Source organism: Acanthisitta chloris, unplaced genomic scaffold, assembly GCF_000695815.1.
Source record: "Acanthisitta chloris isolate BGI_N310 unplaced genomic scaffold, ASM69581v1 scaffold2522, whole genome shotgun sequence".
NCBI classification, from domain to species: Eukaryota; Metazoa; Chordata; class Aves; order Passeriformes; family Acanthisittidae; genus Acanthisitta; species Acanthisitta chloris.
The window spans coordinates 27,193-42,531 of record NW_008658608.1 but is presented as its reverse complement, the minus strand read 5'-3'; the positions used below and the strand labels follow the sequence as shown (position 1 = coordinate 42,531).

The following is a 15,339-nucleotide window of genomic DNA, read 5'->3' as shown; positions in this document are numbered from 1 at the left end:
AGAGCTCCCCCAGGTGCAGTGGCCTCTGGCTGCTTGGAGGCTGCTGCTGAATAAAGGGCAAATCTGGACCCTCTGAGCAGCAAAGTAAGAATATATAGGTGAGGAGAAGGAAGATGGGGATGTGGGAAGCAAAGGAATGGACTCCCTGCTGCTGGTTCTTGGGGTACTAACTCCAACCATCCCCTTCCCATCAGACTGAGCACGGGGCAGGCTCTGTCTCTGGGAACTCAGGAGGTGTTTGTGAGATGGAGAGAAGCAGCTTTGTGCTTCTGAGACTGGCTGAGAGAATCTGGAACTAATGAGCTAAGCAAAAAGTGTTTGTGAGATGGAGAGAAGCAGCTTTGTGCCTCTGAGACTGGCTGAGTGTATCTGGAGTCTGTCCTGGTTCTGCCACAAGCTCCACAGATTTGCCTTGGATGATGAACTGCAGTTGGTGAGGGATCTCAGGATCTTGTGGCTCCTGTGTTTTCCACCTCCTTTCACTGTATGGATGGTGAGAACCAGGGATGCCTTTCCCTCCTGCTCACACCCAGCACTGAGCCCCTGGGTTTGGGTGGGTGCAGACAGTGCTGCCAACCCAGCACGAGCTGCTTCTGGGAGACAGTGACTGCCAGGTGACAGGACAGCTGAGAGGGGATGCAGGACAGGTTGGTTAGTCAGCTAGAAAGCTGTGGCACGGGGGGTTAGATCCTTTCAAACTGAAGTGGGAATTACCCGTACCAAGTGTTTCCTCAGTCGCTTGGAAGGAGGAAAATTCCCATGATCGTGGGTTGAAATTGGCTGTAAAACAAGAGCATCCAGTTGAGTAGTTGGCTCCTGGTGAGCTGGCTCCAAGGCCTGTGCCTGGCATTGCTCTGTGGAACACTCCCCACTGCTTTGGAGGCAGCCCCAAACCAGCAACCTGGGTATAGGGAGCAGAGGGAAGCCTGGTCTGTCTGCCTTGGGTTCTAGGGATGGAGAATTGACTTCTCATTGGGAGAACAAAGCTCTCACTGCCATACAGCTGTCCTGAGCTGCAAGAAATGACCAGCCTAGGTTTGTCTCCTCAACATGACTATCCTGCAGAGAAATCTGCATGTAGAGGCTTCGATTTAGAGCAGGAGGGACACAAGTAGAGGAACATTTCTTGCTCAAGCACAGTGTCTCAGCACTGTGACAGGCATGTGCTCCAGGGTTTCACCAGCACGTCGTGCTGTGCTGCAGATTGGTGCTGTTGAACCCCTTTTGTGAGGCACTGGGCTCCCAGAGGAGTGGGAAAGAGAGGAAAGCTTTGAGCTGCTATGCTGCCATCCTGTGGGCTGCTGCTCCATTTAAGCTCTGCTTCTATTTACACACTTCTCTCTCCCTCTTTGTGTGCCTAAGTCCTTTCTGCTCATCATTCAAAGCCTTTCCAAAGGCACAAGATGATCTTTCCAACTTCCTCCTGGCTTTGGCCAAACTGGTTGCACCATCAGGAGAAGAAAGCTTAGTGGGAGAGGAGAGAAAGGAGCATTGAGCAGTTAAGCAGATTGTTCCTCTGGTCTTTTAGGCAGCATTTGAAACCTTTTATGTCTTTCCTCTGCCTCATCATGTCATCCCTGCAGGAAAATGCTTTCTCATAGAGTTATAGAATGGTTTGGGTGGGAAGGGACCTTAAAGATCATCTTGTTTCACCTCTTGACATGGAACCTTCCACCAGCCCAGGTTGCTCCAAGTCCCATCCAACCTGGCCTGGAACACTTCCAGGGATGGAGCAGCCACAGTTTCACACTGTGCCAGTGCCTCAGCACCCTCACAGGGCAGAATTTCTTCCCAATATCCCACCTAAACCTGTTCCTTGTCAGTGTGAAGCCATTCCCTGTGATACTGTCCTTAATGACAAGAGGGGTGAAGTCTCCTTGAATTTAAGCAAGGCTTAAAACCTCAGAGGTTCAGCCAAATCCCAGCAGCTTCTTAGCTTGGGTCACTGCAATTAGCACTATTTGGGCACATCCCTCAATGCAGCAAAGAGATTTACCACTGTGATCTGAGGCAGTGATCCAACCTAGCAGGACAAAAGGTGTTACCAAAGCAGCATGAGATCCTCAAGGATTCTGTGCACATTACACAATGCAAAGGGTAAAACTCCTCCTTCCCTCCTGTTTTATGGAATTCCTTAGGAAAGATGCAATCAGCTGCAGTGCTGGACTTTGGCATGACACATGGAGAGAGCACAGAAAGCTCTAGAGAGTTAAATGATGATGGATCATTATTCAGGGATAATCCTTTGCTAGCCACCATGAGCTAAGTGGGTCATTTCTTCTGTTTTGCTTACTGGTTCATTCTGGTCCCAGCTGGATCCTGAGCCCTGACTCTGATGGGGAACCCAGTGCTGGTCAATCCCCATTTCAGCACAGACTGTGTGTGCAATCATGGGCTTTAGTTGTTTTGGACAAAGTGACTTTGTTGGTAGAAAACATAGAGTGAGTAGTTTTGGAAGGCAGCATGAATGTGCTGTCAGGAAAACACAGATGTGTAGGTGGAATAAATGCTCTCCCAGTGTTTGTATTGTCAAAAGGGCATTGCAGGAGGAGAGAGCACTCCACGTTAGGCTAGAGATGGTTTCAGCTTGTGCAGCTTCAGAATTAACTTTCCTAAAGTGAATTTAGCAAATTGAACTGATTTTAGCATGAACTCCAGCACAGTTCTGGCTGCAGGGCTGAGTTGTGGTCTCTCCCCAGCACCACCAGCTCTGCTTGGCAGGACATGTGTTTCCCTTGGGGTGGAAAAGCAGCTCGAACCATCTGGGAGATGTTTGGAGCCAGATTCCATGCAAAACAAACCCACCCAGCAAATTTCCCTCTGCCCCCTAACCTGGGGAGCCTGCAGGGAACACTGGGCTGGGAATGCTGTCCTTGCCCCTGGAATCTGCTCCACACAGAGTCCTCACCCTGTGGTGCCAGGCAGGGCTGCAGGGAGCTGCCAGGCTTGGGCAGGGAGCAGAGGGGAAGGGCAGAGTGGCAATCCAGACAAAGGGCTCAGTGTTGGGATCTGGGTTATCCCCAGGAAACCTCAAGACAGAGCAGGAATAAGCCTCCAGGGAAGTGCTGCTGCTAACTGCTGCCATCTCCCTGCCCACCCTCTGGTTTAGCAGAACAGCAGCTGGAAACAGCTGGAAAAGCCAGAAAGGGATGAAATTGAGTGAGTTGTTTGTGCTACCCTTCCTGGTGGTTTTCCAGGCATTTGCCTTGCCTGAGCTTTCAGCACTCTCAGCCTTCTCAGTTTGGAGATCCTGATGCTAATTTAGGACCAGACAACTGTCAGTTTAGGACTGAATGTGTTGAAAAGAGTCATTCACTCCAAAGACTCATCCTGGAGTGGTCATGGAACAACTGGGACACAGCAAATCTCCAGGGCTCTTGTTGTCAGAGCTCAGCAAGAACACACTGCTTTTTTAGGACACTTTCCTCACTTCTTCTGGCCTTTTTCTGTAAGGAGAAAAAGTAAGTTTGCTGCTGAAAGTCAAATCCTAATGCAGAGCAAGCCTAGTGCAGCTTTCACACTTGATAGCACAGTAAGATAAGCTTTGGGTGGAGAATGACACTGACTTTAACCTAGGAACACATGTGAAAACTCCCTTGTATTCACTAACTGTGGTCTGACAGAGCTCAGTGACTTCACCTTTTCTCCATAAATCTGAGAACCTTTTCTGCCTTGAGATGACAAAACCTTCTCAAAGCTCTTTAAGATGAAGAGAAGGCTCAGCACAACCAGGCAGAGGGATGGACCTGGGAAATATGAGGGAAGGCAAATTTTAGGCCACATCACCACTGAAGTTCCTTTCCTAAGCTGTGTTTGGAGGAAACCTGAGCACCAAGAGGGTCACATACCTTTGGGAGCCAGGAACATGGAGAATCTCTTCAGGTTGTCAGGCTGGTTCCACTCATAGTTGTTCATCATGAACCGATGGTCACCTGGAGGAGCAGAGCAGGACATGAGCTGGAGGAGGCACAAGATAGATGGGAGGAGTGGGAAGGGATAACAGAATGGAATTGACTTCTTGAGTGCTGCTCCTTGGAAACAAGTTCCTCTAACTCTTAATTCCCCTGTGGACTCTGGTTTGAGCTGGAGCTGCCCAGAAGTTCAGTCTGGGATGAAAGGGAAAACTAGCAGCAGCCACTCAGGAGATCAAGTGTCTCCTAAAAACTATAGGGAAACATGAGGGTTGGTGGCATTTTCCTGCCCAAATCCTGCTGTGTGGCTAAAACTGTGTCCCACTTCCAAAGCAGTGGTTTGGGTTTGGCTTCTCTTGTGTGTTAGCTTGAGCTCAGGGTTGGTTTGCAACTGAAAGGATTTTAAGCTCAAGACAGGCAGTGTTGGGAGACCTAATATGTAGAGAAAGATGCTAAACCTGAGCTGCAAACAGCTCTAGACTCTTGGACAAGTGTTCAAGGCCTGAGCAGTGGATGAACTCTACTCTTCTGGCAGCTCTGACACAGCCTGGGTTTGGTTTTCTCACCCTGACCCATAGGAAATGCTGTTTTATCAATGCACCTGCTCATAAAAATACCTTCTCATCAGGTCTCTATAAACCTATTGTTCTTTACAAGGAAGCAAACTTAGTTCCTGTGTTTAAGTAGTTCCATTCTTTGCTTCTTAAGTCACTGAACAAACTTGGATTTTATTTCTCCAATTTATTTCTGTGTTGTTTAAACTCCCTAGATGCTCTTGGCTTATTTGTCTCTCTGTCATGCTACTACGTAGGAACCTGTTATGACAACTGAAGGGAAGTGATTCCCTTTGGAGTCTGCTATTAAGCAGGTTTCATTCCATTAATATAATATTTCTTCCTGGGAAGGCTTTTTTTTTTTTTTTTCCCTTTAACACAAGAAGATCAAGCCAGTTGCAAATGAATTTGTTGCAGTGACTCAGGGGGAGTCCGAGTTAATTAAATCCATTAAGTAATTGTGGAGTTATTTCCTTGCAGTCAGGAGCTGCAGAGTGCTGCCCTCTTTCATCTGCAGCCACAGCTTGGAAAACTCAGAGCTCTGATGTTTCTGAGACTCCCCTGAAATAGCATTTCCCAGCTGAGTCCTAGCACTGCTCTTTTCATTAGGCAGACTCCAAGCTGGGGCCATTAAAGCTGGAAGCACCCAGGTTTCTGGCAGGACTTACTTCTTGCCTTGCTTAGGTATGTTTTTTTGGCACTGGAATTCCATAGATTTGCAAGTTCTGGCAACAGGAACGTGGAGGAGAACCCAGGGCAGGGTAGGGTGGGACTAGATAGTCTCTAAGGTCCATTCCAACCCCTTAATATACTGTGAAACTAGGATTGGAAGTGATCAAGTGATGAAGTGATCAGTCTTGATCCTGAGCTATTAGAACTGATCAGTTAGAAGTGATAAAGAAGTGACCAGTCTTGATCCTGAGCTATTAGAACTGATCAGTTAAAAGTGATCAAGTGATGAAGAAGTGATCAGTCTTGATCCTGAGCTATTGGAACTGCTCAATTAAAAGTGATCAACTGATAATGATCAGTCTTTATCCTGAGCTATTAGAACTGATCAGTTAGAAGTGATACAGAAGTGATCAGTCTTGATCCTGAGCTATTGGAACTGCTCAATTAAAAGTGATCAACTGATAATGAAGTGATCAGTCTTTATCCTGAGCTATTGGAACTGAGCCTATGCCTGATCTTGTTGGGTGGTCCAAATGGCCAAGTAAAATGTTTCAGGAGCAGCCAAAAACAGATCAACAGATGGGAATTCTGCAGAGCCTGAAAATCTCTAGCTGTGCACTGAGAGCACTCTGAGTGTGATTCCTGACTTGTCTGAAAGGTTCACTCTATTAACCAGAAGTGTCTGGTCCATCTGATTCACATCTGGTGGGGAATGATAGCACCAGATAGTGTATTAACATAGGAGGAATGTCTATCAAGTCATAGAATCATAGAATCAACCAGGCTGGTTGGAAGAGACCTCAAAGATCATCAAGTCCAACCCTACCATGGTTACTAGACCATCCTGCAGATCTGCAGCCAAGTTCCTCAGCTGCTTGTGTTGTCTGAACTGGACTTGAGGTTATTTCTGCATCTTTTTGAGTCACATCCTCCTGAAGAGCACAGCATGCCATTCCCCCTCACCTTACCTATCCAGCTTCCTGACCTTTATTGTTCTGCTATCTGGGCTTCCCCAATTACCAATAGATTACATCCTTGGAGCAGCCTGCAGAGATAACAATTCATTCCCATCCCTGTTATTCTCAGTGCAAGAGGCCATTGCATGGCATTAGGTAACATGCCCAAGGTCACAAAGGCTGTTTGTGGGAGAGTTGGGAAGTGAACCTCATCCTAGTGCCCTGTCCTAATCTTCTGGGTGAACCTGATGTAAGACAAGTCCTTTGGGAAACACTGAGAGGAAGTGGGTTATAACCTTAGATTCCTTGCAGTGCTGTGGGGTTGACCATGACCTCCCTGGGAAAGATCACCTTAAACATCACTGGAGTCTGAGGAGCATTTGGCACTGTGTCCCTTGAACCCTCTGGCTCAGGGCAGGTGGAACATGCAGAGGAGCATGACCAGAGAGAGTTCTGCTGGTTCAAGTTACAGCTTAATTGAACATCCAAACTGAGATGGTTTAGCTTGGAAAATGAGGTTTTCCAACACCAGATTTTCAGTCACAGGTGCCTGGGGGGTATTTCATGTTCCAGCAAGGCAAGCAGAGACTGAAACAGGCAGTTTATGTCATACCAGCATCTCAAAGATGCTAACTCAGCTGTCCATGAGGCTAATGGCAGGAGCCTGAGGTGGCCACATCCACCTTTCTGCCACTGCCTTCTCCATCTACCTAGTGAGCACTGACTTGTCTTAGTGGATCAGTGCAGTCTTCCATATGGAAATTGTCATGCTAAGCTTTCAGGGGCTTGTTGGAGCCTGGAGCAAGGCAGAATGTCCCTGCTGGGCTCTTGCAGCAGGGAAAGGTCACTGTCCTTGACCTCACAGAGAATTTGCTCTCAAGTCCCACACGGGAGGTGGCTGAACCCATGAAATATGTGAAGTCATGAAACAGCAGTCAGGGAAATGGGGCTGATTTGGACACCTTGGTGTGTCCTCCAGGAGATCCTTTACACCCCTGGCAGTTCACCTGGCTCCATCCAGGATAACGCTGATATTCCAGACTGAATTCCAGCCACAGGTTGTGTTTCTCCCACTTTTTCCTTGCTTACTTCCCTTGCTGTGAGCACACACTCATCATACCTCATCTCCTCTAACTCTGCACTCAGCTTTGCCAAGGGAAGGAGGGAGGGAAGGAAGGGGAAGATCTTGGCTGCTTTACCATTCTCCATGTGGTTCCTCTCGATGAAGTTGCGGCCCAGGTCTGCCTTGCAGATCTTCTCCACGTGCCTCATGCAGACATTTAGGAGGTCATCCCTGAGGAGTCCCATGGATGGGCTCATGCTCTCCCCTTCCAGCAGCACACTGTACGTTGGGAGGGATGGAGGGGGCACATAATTCCTCATCAAAGCCCCAAACTCCTGCGAAAACAAGGGGCAGAGGTCACTGAGGAACATGAGAGATGAAGGTTAGATCCTAGGGAAGTGGATAATGTCCTCAAATAAGATGAAGTGCAAAGGAGAACAGTGAAGATGAGGGGACAGACAAATATTCTGTCCAGGAGTTGTAGCCATCCATAAAAAAATCAAGTGTTGGCATGTCTAAGTTCATTCCTCACCTACCAGAGCAGAGAGAGCTTCAAATGTCAAGGTCAGTTCCTGACATGGATGTGCATTGAACTGGGGAAGATTAACACATCTTACATTAACTTGGGATTTCTCTTTGGGACAAATCCTGTCCTCATGGGAATAAAAAGGCAATGCCAAAGAGATCTCAGTTACCTGCAGGAAGAGCACTGAGTCACTGATCTGGTGGATCTGCTCCCTGTTCTCCTTGTCCTCCCGCAGCAGCTTTGCCCTCTCCTCCAGCTCATCCACGATTTCTTTCACATTCTCTGAAGCAATCTTTTCCCTCTGGTCCAGGGCAGCCTTCACCTCATCCCTCTGCCTCTCCAGGTCACGGATCAGCTCTTTGAAGTGCTGGTCCACTGTGGCTTTCTCGTTGGTGGTGTAGTTCTGCAGGAGGAAGGGGAAGACAGAGCAGGAAAGATGCAGGAGAAAGGAAGTGTTAAACTTTTCTGTTAGTAAATGACTTCCTGAAGGACACAGAGGGAGATTGATCCAAGGATTCTCAGCATTTAGACTCCAGGTGTGCAAGTCTTAGCACCAGAGAAAGGTGTCATGAGAAGTAATAACTGTTCCTGCAATAACTGTGTGTAATCCAAAGGGCAAAGTGTCTTCCCCATTGTCAGAGCTTATCTTCTATTTCTGACCTGCACTCTCAGGTGATATTTAAATACACTGTTCTACCTTCTAAATCATGGGTTTGGCTCTTCAACGATTTGAGGGCCAAATTCCCACCATTTCAAAAGGATAAAAGGTGCTGAAACACTCAACAAACTTGACCTCGAGGTCCTCTCTGAAAAAATACTCCTCCTCAGAAGGACTTTGGATGTATATTCAAGTTAAAATTTCTAGGTCAGGTTTATAATAATAATAATAACAGTAATAATCATCATAATAAAGCAGATGAAAAGCAGAAGTGGTGAGCCAATGTGTGTGCACCACATAAAAGGGAGAAGAATGGCTTTGCCTATTAATACCATGCAAATGTTCTGGGGTGTCTCCAAATTATACTTTCACTGCTCTAGTCAGGGTATAAATGACAAAAATAATACCATGACTACATTCCAACCCTTATTCTGCTGAACTCTATCAGTATGGAAATAAGCTGCTCCACCATCAATCAGATGTTTGGTGGGGTAAGTGTATCTGTTCCTGTTGTCTTATCTGTGTTTGGGCAACCCAGAGCTCTTGTGCAGTTTGTTTGTGTGTGTGGTCTAGCAGGAAGAAAAAGCAGCACAAGTTTGTTTCCAAAAATCTGCCTGGCTACAGGTGATTGAGGAAGCAGAAGGGACCCAGAGCAGGGAGGTGCCTTGGGTGGTTGTGTAAAGAGGCTGTGCTGCCTCTGCTTGATCTCCCGCAGGGTATGGCGCAAAGTGACTTCAGTAGGAGTTGTTGTCTCCAAGGTTTGGCATGAGTGAGCTTGGGAGAGTGATGAGATGACACTGGGGATGGGATGGAGTGAGTAAGAGTTGGATATGTCACAGAAATTGAGGAAAGGAGGAGAGGGATGTGGAAAGTGTCAAGTTTCATAGAATCATAGAATTTTTAGGGGTTGGGATGGAGCTTAGAGCTCATCCAGCCCCAACCCCCTGCCCTGGGCAGGGACACCTCCCACCAGAGCAGGTTGCTCAAGGCTTCATCCAACCTGGAATGAACATTGCTGGGGTTGGGGCATCTACTACCACCTCGGTACAGGAGAAAGAGAACTGAGCAGCTCATACACACCTTGATCCTGTCCCTCTCCTTCTGCCACTTGTCCACTTCATCTTCCACCTCGATGATCTTCAGCTGCAGCTGCTCCTTCTGCAGTGACAGCTCAGCCTGTAAGGAGAGAGGAGGGAGTCTCAGGAGCTGAGGGTGGCCCACTTCAAAGCAGAGCTGTGCTTGGCCCTGCAGAGCAATTGCTGGGAGGTAAAAAGCTCCTGGCACAGCTTGAAATGGGGATCATGTGCTGCCACTGGGCAGCATCCCAGAGCTGGGGCAGGAGATTCAGCTCCCTCAGCAAAGCACCCACCTAGCAGCCTACTGTCATGGTGCCACTTTTAATCACATGAGAGTCATGAGCTGGAGGGGGAAGAGAGCTGTTTCAACACTGTGTGCAGGGCTGGCCCAGCCCAGGGTGTGCCTAAGCAGCAAGAACAGTTTTCATCTCATTACGGAATGACGTTGGACGAGTGTTGCAACAGGAGGATGATGCCTGGGGCAGGAATTCTGTTTAGACAGGATTGTGGATTAATTTGCTCGGAATTGAGAGCTTTCATGTTGTGATGAAGCTGGGGAATGCTTGGAAAAAACTAAGGAGCTCACGAAAGGAGGAGGCAGGAGGTGGATCCACCATGGTTGGCTTAGATCAGCAACTTCACTTAGCTTCCATTGGCGTTTTGGTGTGCAGTGGCTCCCCAGAGAAGCTCAGAGCAGCACTTGGAAGGCAGTTGGTGGAGCTGGGCAGGACAGACAGCTTTGTGCCATGGCCCTGGCTCAGCCCAGGACCTGCTGGTAGCAATGCCTTGTGCCGTTAACTCAGGGCAACCCGTTCCTGGGTTGTTCCTATTCCCATGTCCATGCCCAACACGTCATGCCAGAGCCTGTGCTGATGCATTTCAAGATCTTTCCATGTTTGCTGTGTGTGCAGGTTGGGCACAGCACAGCTATGACTACAGGCAACCTGCCCATGGGACACTCACCCATGGGACACTCACCCCAGAGCTGTTGAGGAACTAGAGTTGGCAGAAATTCCCTGTGTTCAGCAACTCTGTTGTGTTAGCAAAGCTCTGCCAACCTGTTGTTCATGTAGGATCTTTTACTAAATGGTTATACTACCAAAAAGCACTTTGGTTTAGGTCAACAGTTAGAGGCAGAGGAGATAGGAGATGGATAAATCCACTCTCACACATCTAACCCAGCTGCCCATCCCAGGATGGAATAGGACATGAAAACCTGGGGGGGTTGTGATCAGAGTTGCCCTGAGGGTTGTGGTTTAAACCTTTCCAGTTTTCCATTCAAGAAAAGCACAGGCAACAAGCTGTCAGCCAGCTCAGACAAGGAACCAGCCCATCAGGACTCTTGTCTTGGTGCCAGTCTCTATAGTGGCTGGACATCCTCCTGAGCTGGACTCAAGCACAGCTGCCTTAGAGCCACTGACTCCAGCTGTTCCAGTTAAGGAAAGCTCTATTTTACAGAGGTAAAAACAATTTGAGAGTTGGTTTATTGCCTTAGAAAACAGAAGGAAGGGACAACCCAAAGGAAATGTGGTCAGAGGTATCTCAGTGCTGAGGAGCTGCATCCTCACATTGATGTTGGGGATGAGGAGAGCATTGCCCTCTAAACATCACCCACTCACCCTGACAGCCTTCAGTGGTGAGCTGAATGCTGCCATGAGCTCAGTCTCATCTTCCACAGAGGGTCAGAGCAGATCTGGAAGGGTTTTGTGGCCCAGCTTCATCAGGGAGCTATATTGGTTTCAAGATGAGCAAATTTGCTCTAATATTGATCAAAAGAGTAAAGACATGAGCTTAATGCAATAGTTCTCATGTTTTCAAGCCAGTGACTTGGAGGAATTCTTGCCTTTTTCCATCCTCATGTGCACTGTGAGATATCCTCTGCATCAGAGGATTTGCCCAGCAGGAAAATGCAATGAGATAAAGCTATTTTAGAGCCATTTATCCATTGCATTGCATTAAGCAATGTGAGCTATTGCACTGAAGCACAAGTTGTTTCCTTGAGCCACAGAAGCTGCATCCAGATGGTATTAATTGTTAGCTAGGTGAAAAAAAAAAGCACATCTGAGCAATTATTTCCCTCCTCACACCTCAACATCAGGATATTCTTCTGGAAAAAAGATAAGTGAAATCATACAGACAAGGACTGGAAGGATTTTGGGAAGAAAAGCAGAGCACATAGAGACTCCCAAACATGAGGGATTAGCAGAGAAAGATAACAGGCAAAAGTATCAGGTGATGGCTGAAAGGTGGAGAGAACAATATTACACTTTTACAGCCCTTTTAATTAAGATTTGTCTCAAAGGAATATTGTAAATCAGTACTTGCTCCTGATTCTCCCCAGCTTGTTGCAGTTCTAACATCCCTTTCACCCAGCAAGGCAGTTTGGGAGCCTCTGGGAGGGGATGGAACAGACATTTAAGAGCAGCCCCACACACCAGTTTAGAGGGAGATTTAGCATTTGCAAATGGAAATGACAGAGATAGTTCCAATAGCCACAATGCAAATGGCACAGTCAGGCAGGTTTGGCATGGGTTAAAACAGCCTCACTTGATGGCAAAAGGAAACACTACAGACAGCAGCAAGGGCAGGGGAGGTGAAGGGAGGTGGTTCAGTGTGTGATACTGCAAACAGGAATAAATATTGCCCCTAAAAAACCCACAATCTAAGCTTCCCATGTTAAAAACAACCTTAAAAAGAGGTCCAGGGAGACTATAGAATAGCACAAGAACTGGTGATAGGAGGAGGTGGATTCTTAAGGTGCTCTGAGGATGGACCACAACATAAGAAGTTTAGCACATCATTTCCTGATGGGTTTAAGGCCTTGTTCACTCTGGGGTTGGATGAATATTCCCTTAGCAACTCATCTCATATATATTTCCAGTAGAAGGGTTACAGATACTAAGGACACTCAACAGCTTCATTCCCTGGGAGGAAACTTGTAGCTTGCTTTGTATTTCTCAGATTTTCCAGGGTAAACAATCCCTGATGCCTTTATGTGTTGGAACACCCAAAACAAATCCATGGAGTGAGATTTGGGGGTTCAGAGAGGATCCTAAAGACAAGAGACAGATAATATAGCAACACCTCCCACTGGGGGGGATCCCTGCAGTGCAGAAAGAACAATAACACTGAGGAAGATCTAGGAACTAGAGGTTTAGACCATTGAGTTTGGTTCCAGCAGTTGAGAAATGCTGGCACTGAGTCTTCGAGCTAAGATTGATCTCCAATTAAAGCCTGAGTTAATTAGGCCAGCCAAGAGGCCTAAGTGAAAGTTGAAAGTGTACACCTTAAGAGTCACAACTGAACCCAACCCTTGTGCTGTGAAGGACCTGGAGATGTCAGATGATGAATGTTGCTTCATGATGCAACTGGTTTTTGCAAGGCAGCAATACAAGCAGCATCATGCCTTAATGCTCTGGGAACCCAGGAACATCAGGGAACACCCCAGTGTCCCCAGCCTGGGAGAGCTCTGCTAATTACCTGCCAGCAGCAGCCAAATGCACTTAATGAAGCTGGAGAAGTGGTGTTCAAACTAGTTGTCCCAGTGCAGGGCCAGTATTGGAAGTGACAGGGCTGGGAAGTCACTGAGTTGTTTGAGACATTTCTGCTGGATTTACCATCCCATTTTCCTATCTAAGACATTTCTGCTGGTTTTACCACTCTTTTTTCCTATCTGAGACATTTCTTGTGGCTTTACCATTCTATTTTCCTACCTGAGACATTTCTGCTGGTTTTACCATTCTATTTTCCTACCTGTTTGAGACATTTCTGCTGGTTTTACCATCCCAATTTTCCTATCTAAGACATTTCTGCTGGTTTTACCACTCTCTTTTCCTATCTGAGACATTTCTTGTAGTTTTACCATTCTACTTTCCTACCTGTTTGAGACACTTCTGCTGGTTTTACCATTCTGTTTTCCCACGTGTTTGAGACATTTCTGCTGGGTTTACCATCCCATTCTCCTATCTAAGACATTTCTGCTGGTTTTACCACTCTCTTTTCCTATCTGAGACATTTCTGCTGGTTTTACCACTCTATTTTCCTATCTGTGACATTTCTTGTGGTTTTACCATTCTACTTTCCTACCTGTTTGAGACACTTCTGCTGGTTTTACCATTCTGTTTTCCCACATGTTTGAGACATTTCTGCTGGGTTTACCATCCCATTCTCCTATCTAAGACATTTCTGCTGGTTTTACCATTCTGTTTTCCCACATGTTTGAGACATTTCTGCTGCTTTTACCATCCCATTTTCCTAAGACATTTCTGCTAGTTTTACCACTCTCTTTTCCTATCTGAGACATTTCTTGTAGTTTTACCATTCTACTTTCCTACCTGTTTGAGACACTTCTGCTGGTTTTACCATTCCATTTTCCTATCTAAGCTGTTAAGCAGAGGCTGGATGTCAGTGGGCTCAAATCTCTGCCAGCATTCTGCAAAAATGCCCCTCATCACTGCAGGAACTGAGGCCACAGAAGTCTCTCTGCACAGTTTAAAGAGAGTTCCTGACTTCCAAACTGGATTTTCCCTGCAGAAGCATTAATGCAGGCAAACAGGCCAATCTACTCAAAATCACAATTGCAGCAGGTCACTTCCCCAAACTTCCAGCTAGGAACTCCATCCTGCAGCACCTCTGGGCAAAGAGCATCTATTTTAAGCTATGTCCACAGAGCAACCACAAGTGATGTAGATAAACCACACAGCCACATTGCATTAAGGACAAAGGCCCCAAATCCTTCCACAGGCATATTGATACACTCCTGTTTGCTCTCTAGTCAGTGAAAACAACACAGAGAGGATGGAAATCCCTCTGGATGCATCTCCGTGGATGGTTGACTTCAAAGCCTGGTTGAGCCTGTGTGAAGTCTCCTCTTTCAAAAACTGCTTTGTGGCAGGGAGGAACACCCAACTCCTGTTCCTGCACAGCAGTTCTCTGGACCTGCAGTACAATGTGAACTTTGCTTGAAAGGTAAAGAATGAAAGAAGAAAAGCAATCAAAGTGCTCTTCACTAGAGCTGACCTGACATGCTGAGAACCAAGGCTGGTGCTGGAAGGCAGTGCCAGGTTATTTGCAGCTCTGGGACTGGCAAACAGTGGTGAAGTTGTCTGGTTTGGAGAACAGGGTTGTAAAACAGGTTTGGAGTGAGGGATCCCCTTGCCCAGTGCAGGATCCCCTTGCCCAGGGAAGGATCCCTTGCCCACTGAAGGATTCCCTGGCACAGGGAAGTTTATTTGCAGCCCTGGGACTGGCAAACAGAGGTGAAGTTGTCTAGTTTGGAGAACAGGGTTGTAAAACAGGTTTGGAGTGAGGGATCCCCTTGCCCAGTGCAGGATGCCCTTGCCCAGGGAAGGATGCTGGCTGCAAGGGGAGCTGCAGCCCTGCTGTGATAAATCAAGTTTCTCAGAGGGTTTTATTGCAGAGTACAAGCTGCTGTGGACAGTTCTCACATCTCAGCTCTGTATAGTTATCACTCAAGCTCACAGATGTTTCTTGGCTGTTCCTTGTGCTCATTCTCTAGGGCTGTGTGTGTGATTTCCCTTTAAATCTGTAGCAGGAAATGAATGCAAAGTGGATCTGGGGAAGGCATTGAAGGTTTGCTGGGTAAAATAAGCAAATCCCACTGGGTGGAAGCTCAGAAAAGTCTCTGTCTCCCGTGCCAAGTTGTCTCTGCCCCCCTGAGCCTTTTCACTCGTGTTTGCTCAAAGGAAGAGGGGGATGAGTCTCACCCCAGGCTCCTGAAAAGTGGCAGATGATGCTGTGCTCTGTCTCAGACAGATATCAGCCTTTCCACTGCTTGGCTAAACACTCTAACTAGTAGGTGTCTGTGTGCTGGCTTGTTTGCATTCTTCTGCTCTTAAGCTGTGCTGTGTCTGTCTGGACCATGAAGCAAGCAGAGTTTCCTAATTCTACAGAAGGATCTTTC

General features: G+C 47.0%; 1 protein-coding gene across 2 annotated transcripts in view; it reads right to left on the bottom strand.

Moving 5' to 3' along the window:
• Positions 1 to 15,339, bottom strand: part of TRIM29 (tripartite motif containing 29) — a 23,896-nt gene that overhangs the window by 5,162 nt on the left and 3,395 nt on the right. For both annotated transcript variants that reach the window (XM_009085152.1, XM_009085153.1), the window contains exons 2-6: positions 9,421 to 9,516; positions 7,852 to 8,085; positions 7,293 to 7,491; positions 3,849 to 3,932; positions 721 to 780 (exon numbers count right to left, since the gene is read on the bottom strand). In XM_009085152.1, coding sequence (XP_009083400.1) covers positions 721 to 780; positions 3,849 to 3,932; positions 7,293 to 7,491; positions 7,852 to 8,085; positions 9,421 to 9,516 — 673 coding nt within the window. The remainder of the gene's footprint in view (positions 1 to 720; positions 781 to 3,848; positions 3,933 to 7,292; positions 7,492 to 7,851; positions 8,086 to 9,420; positions 9,517 to 15,339) is intronic.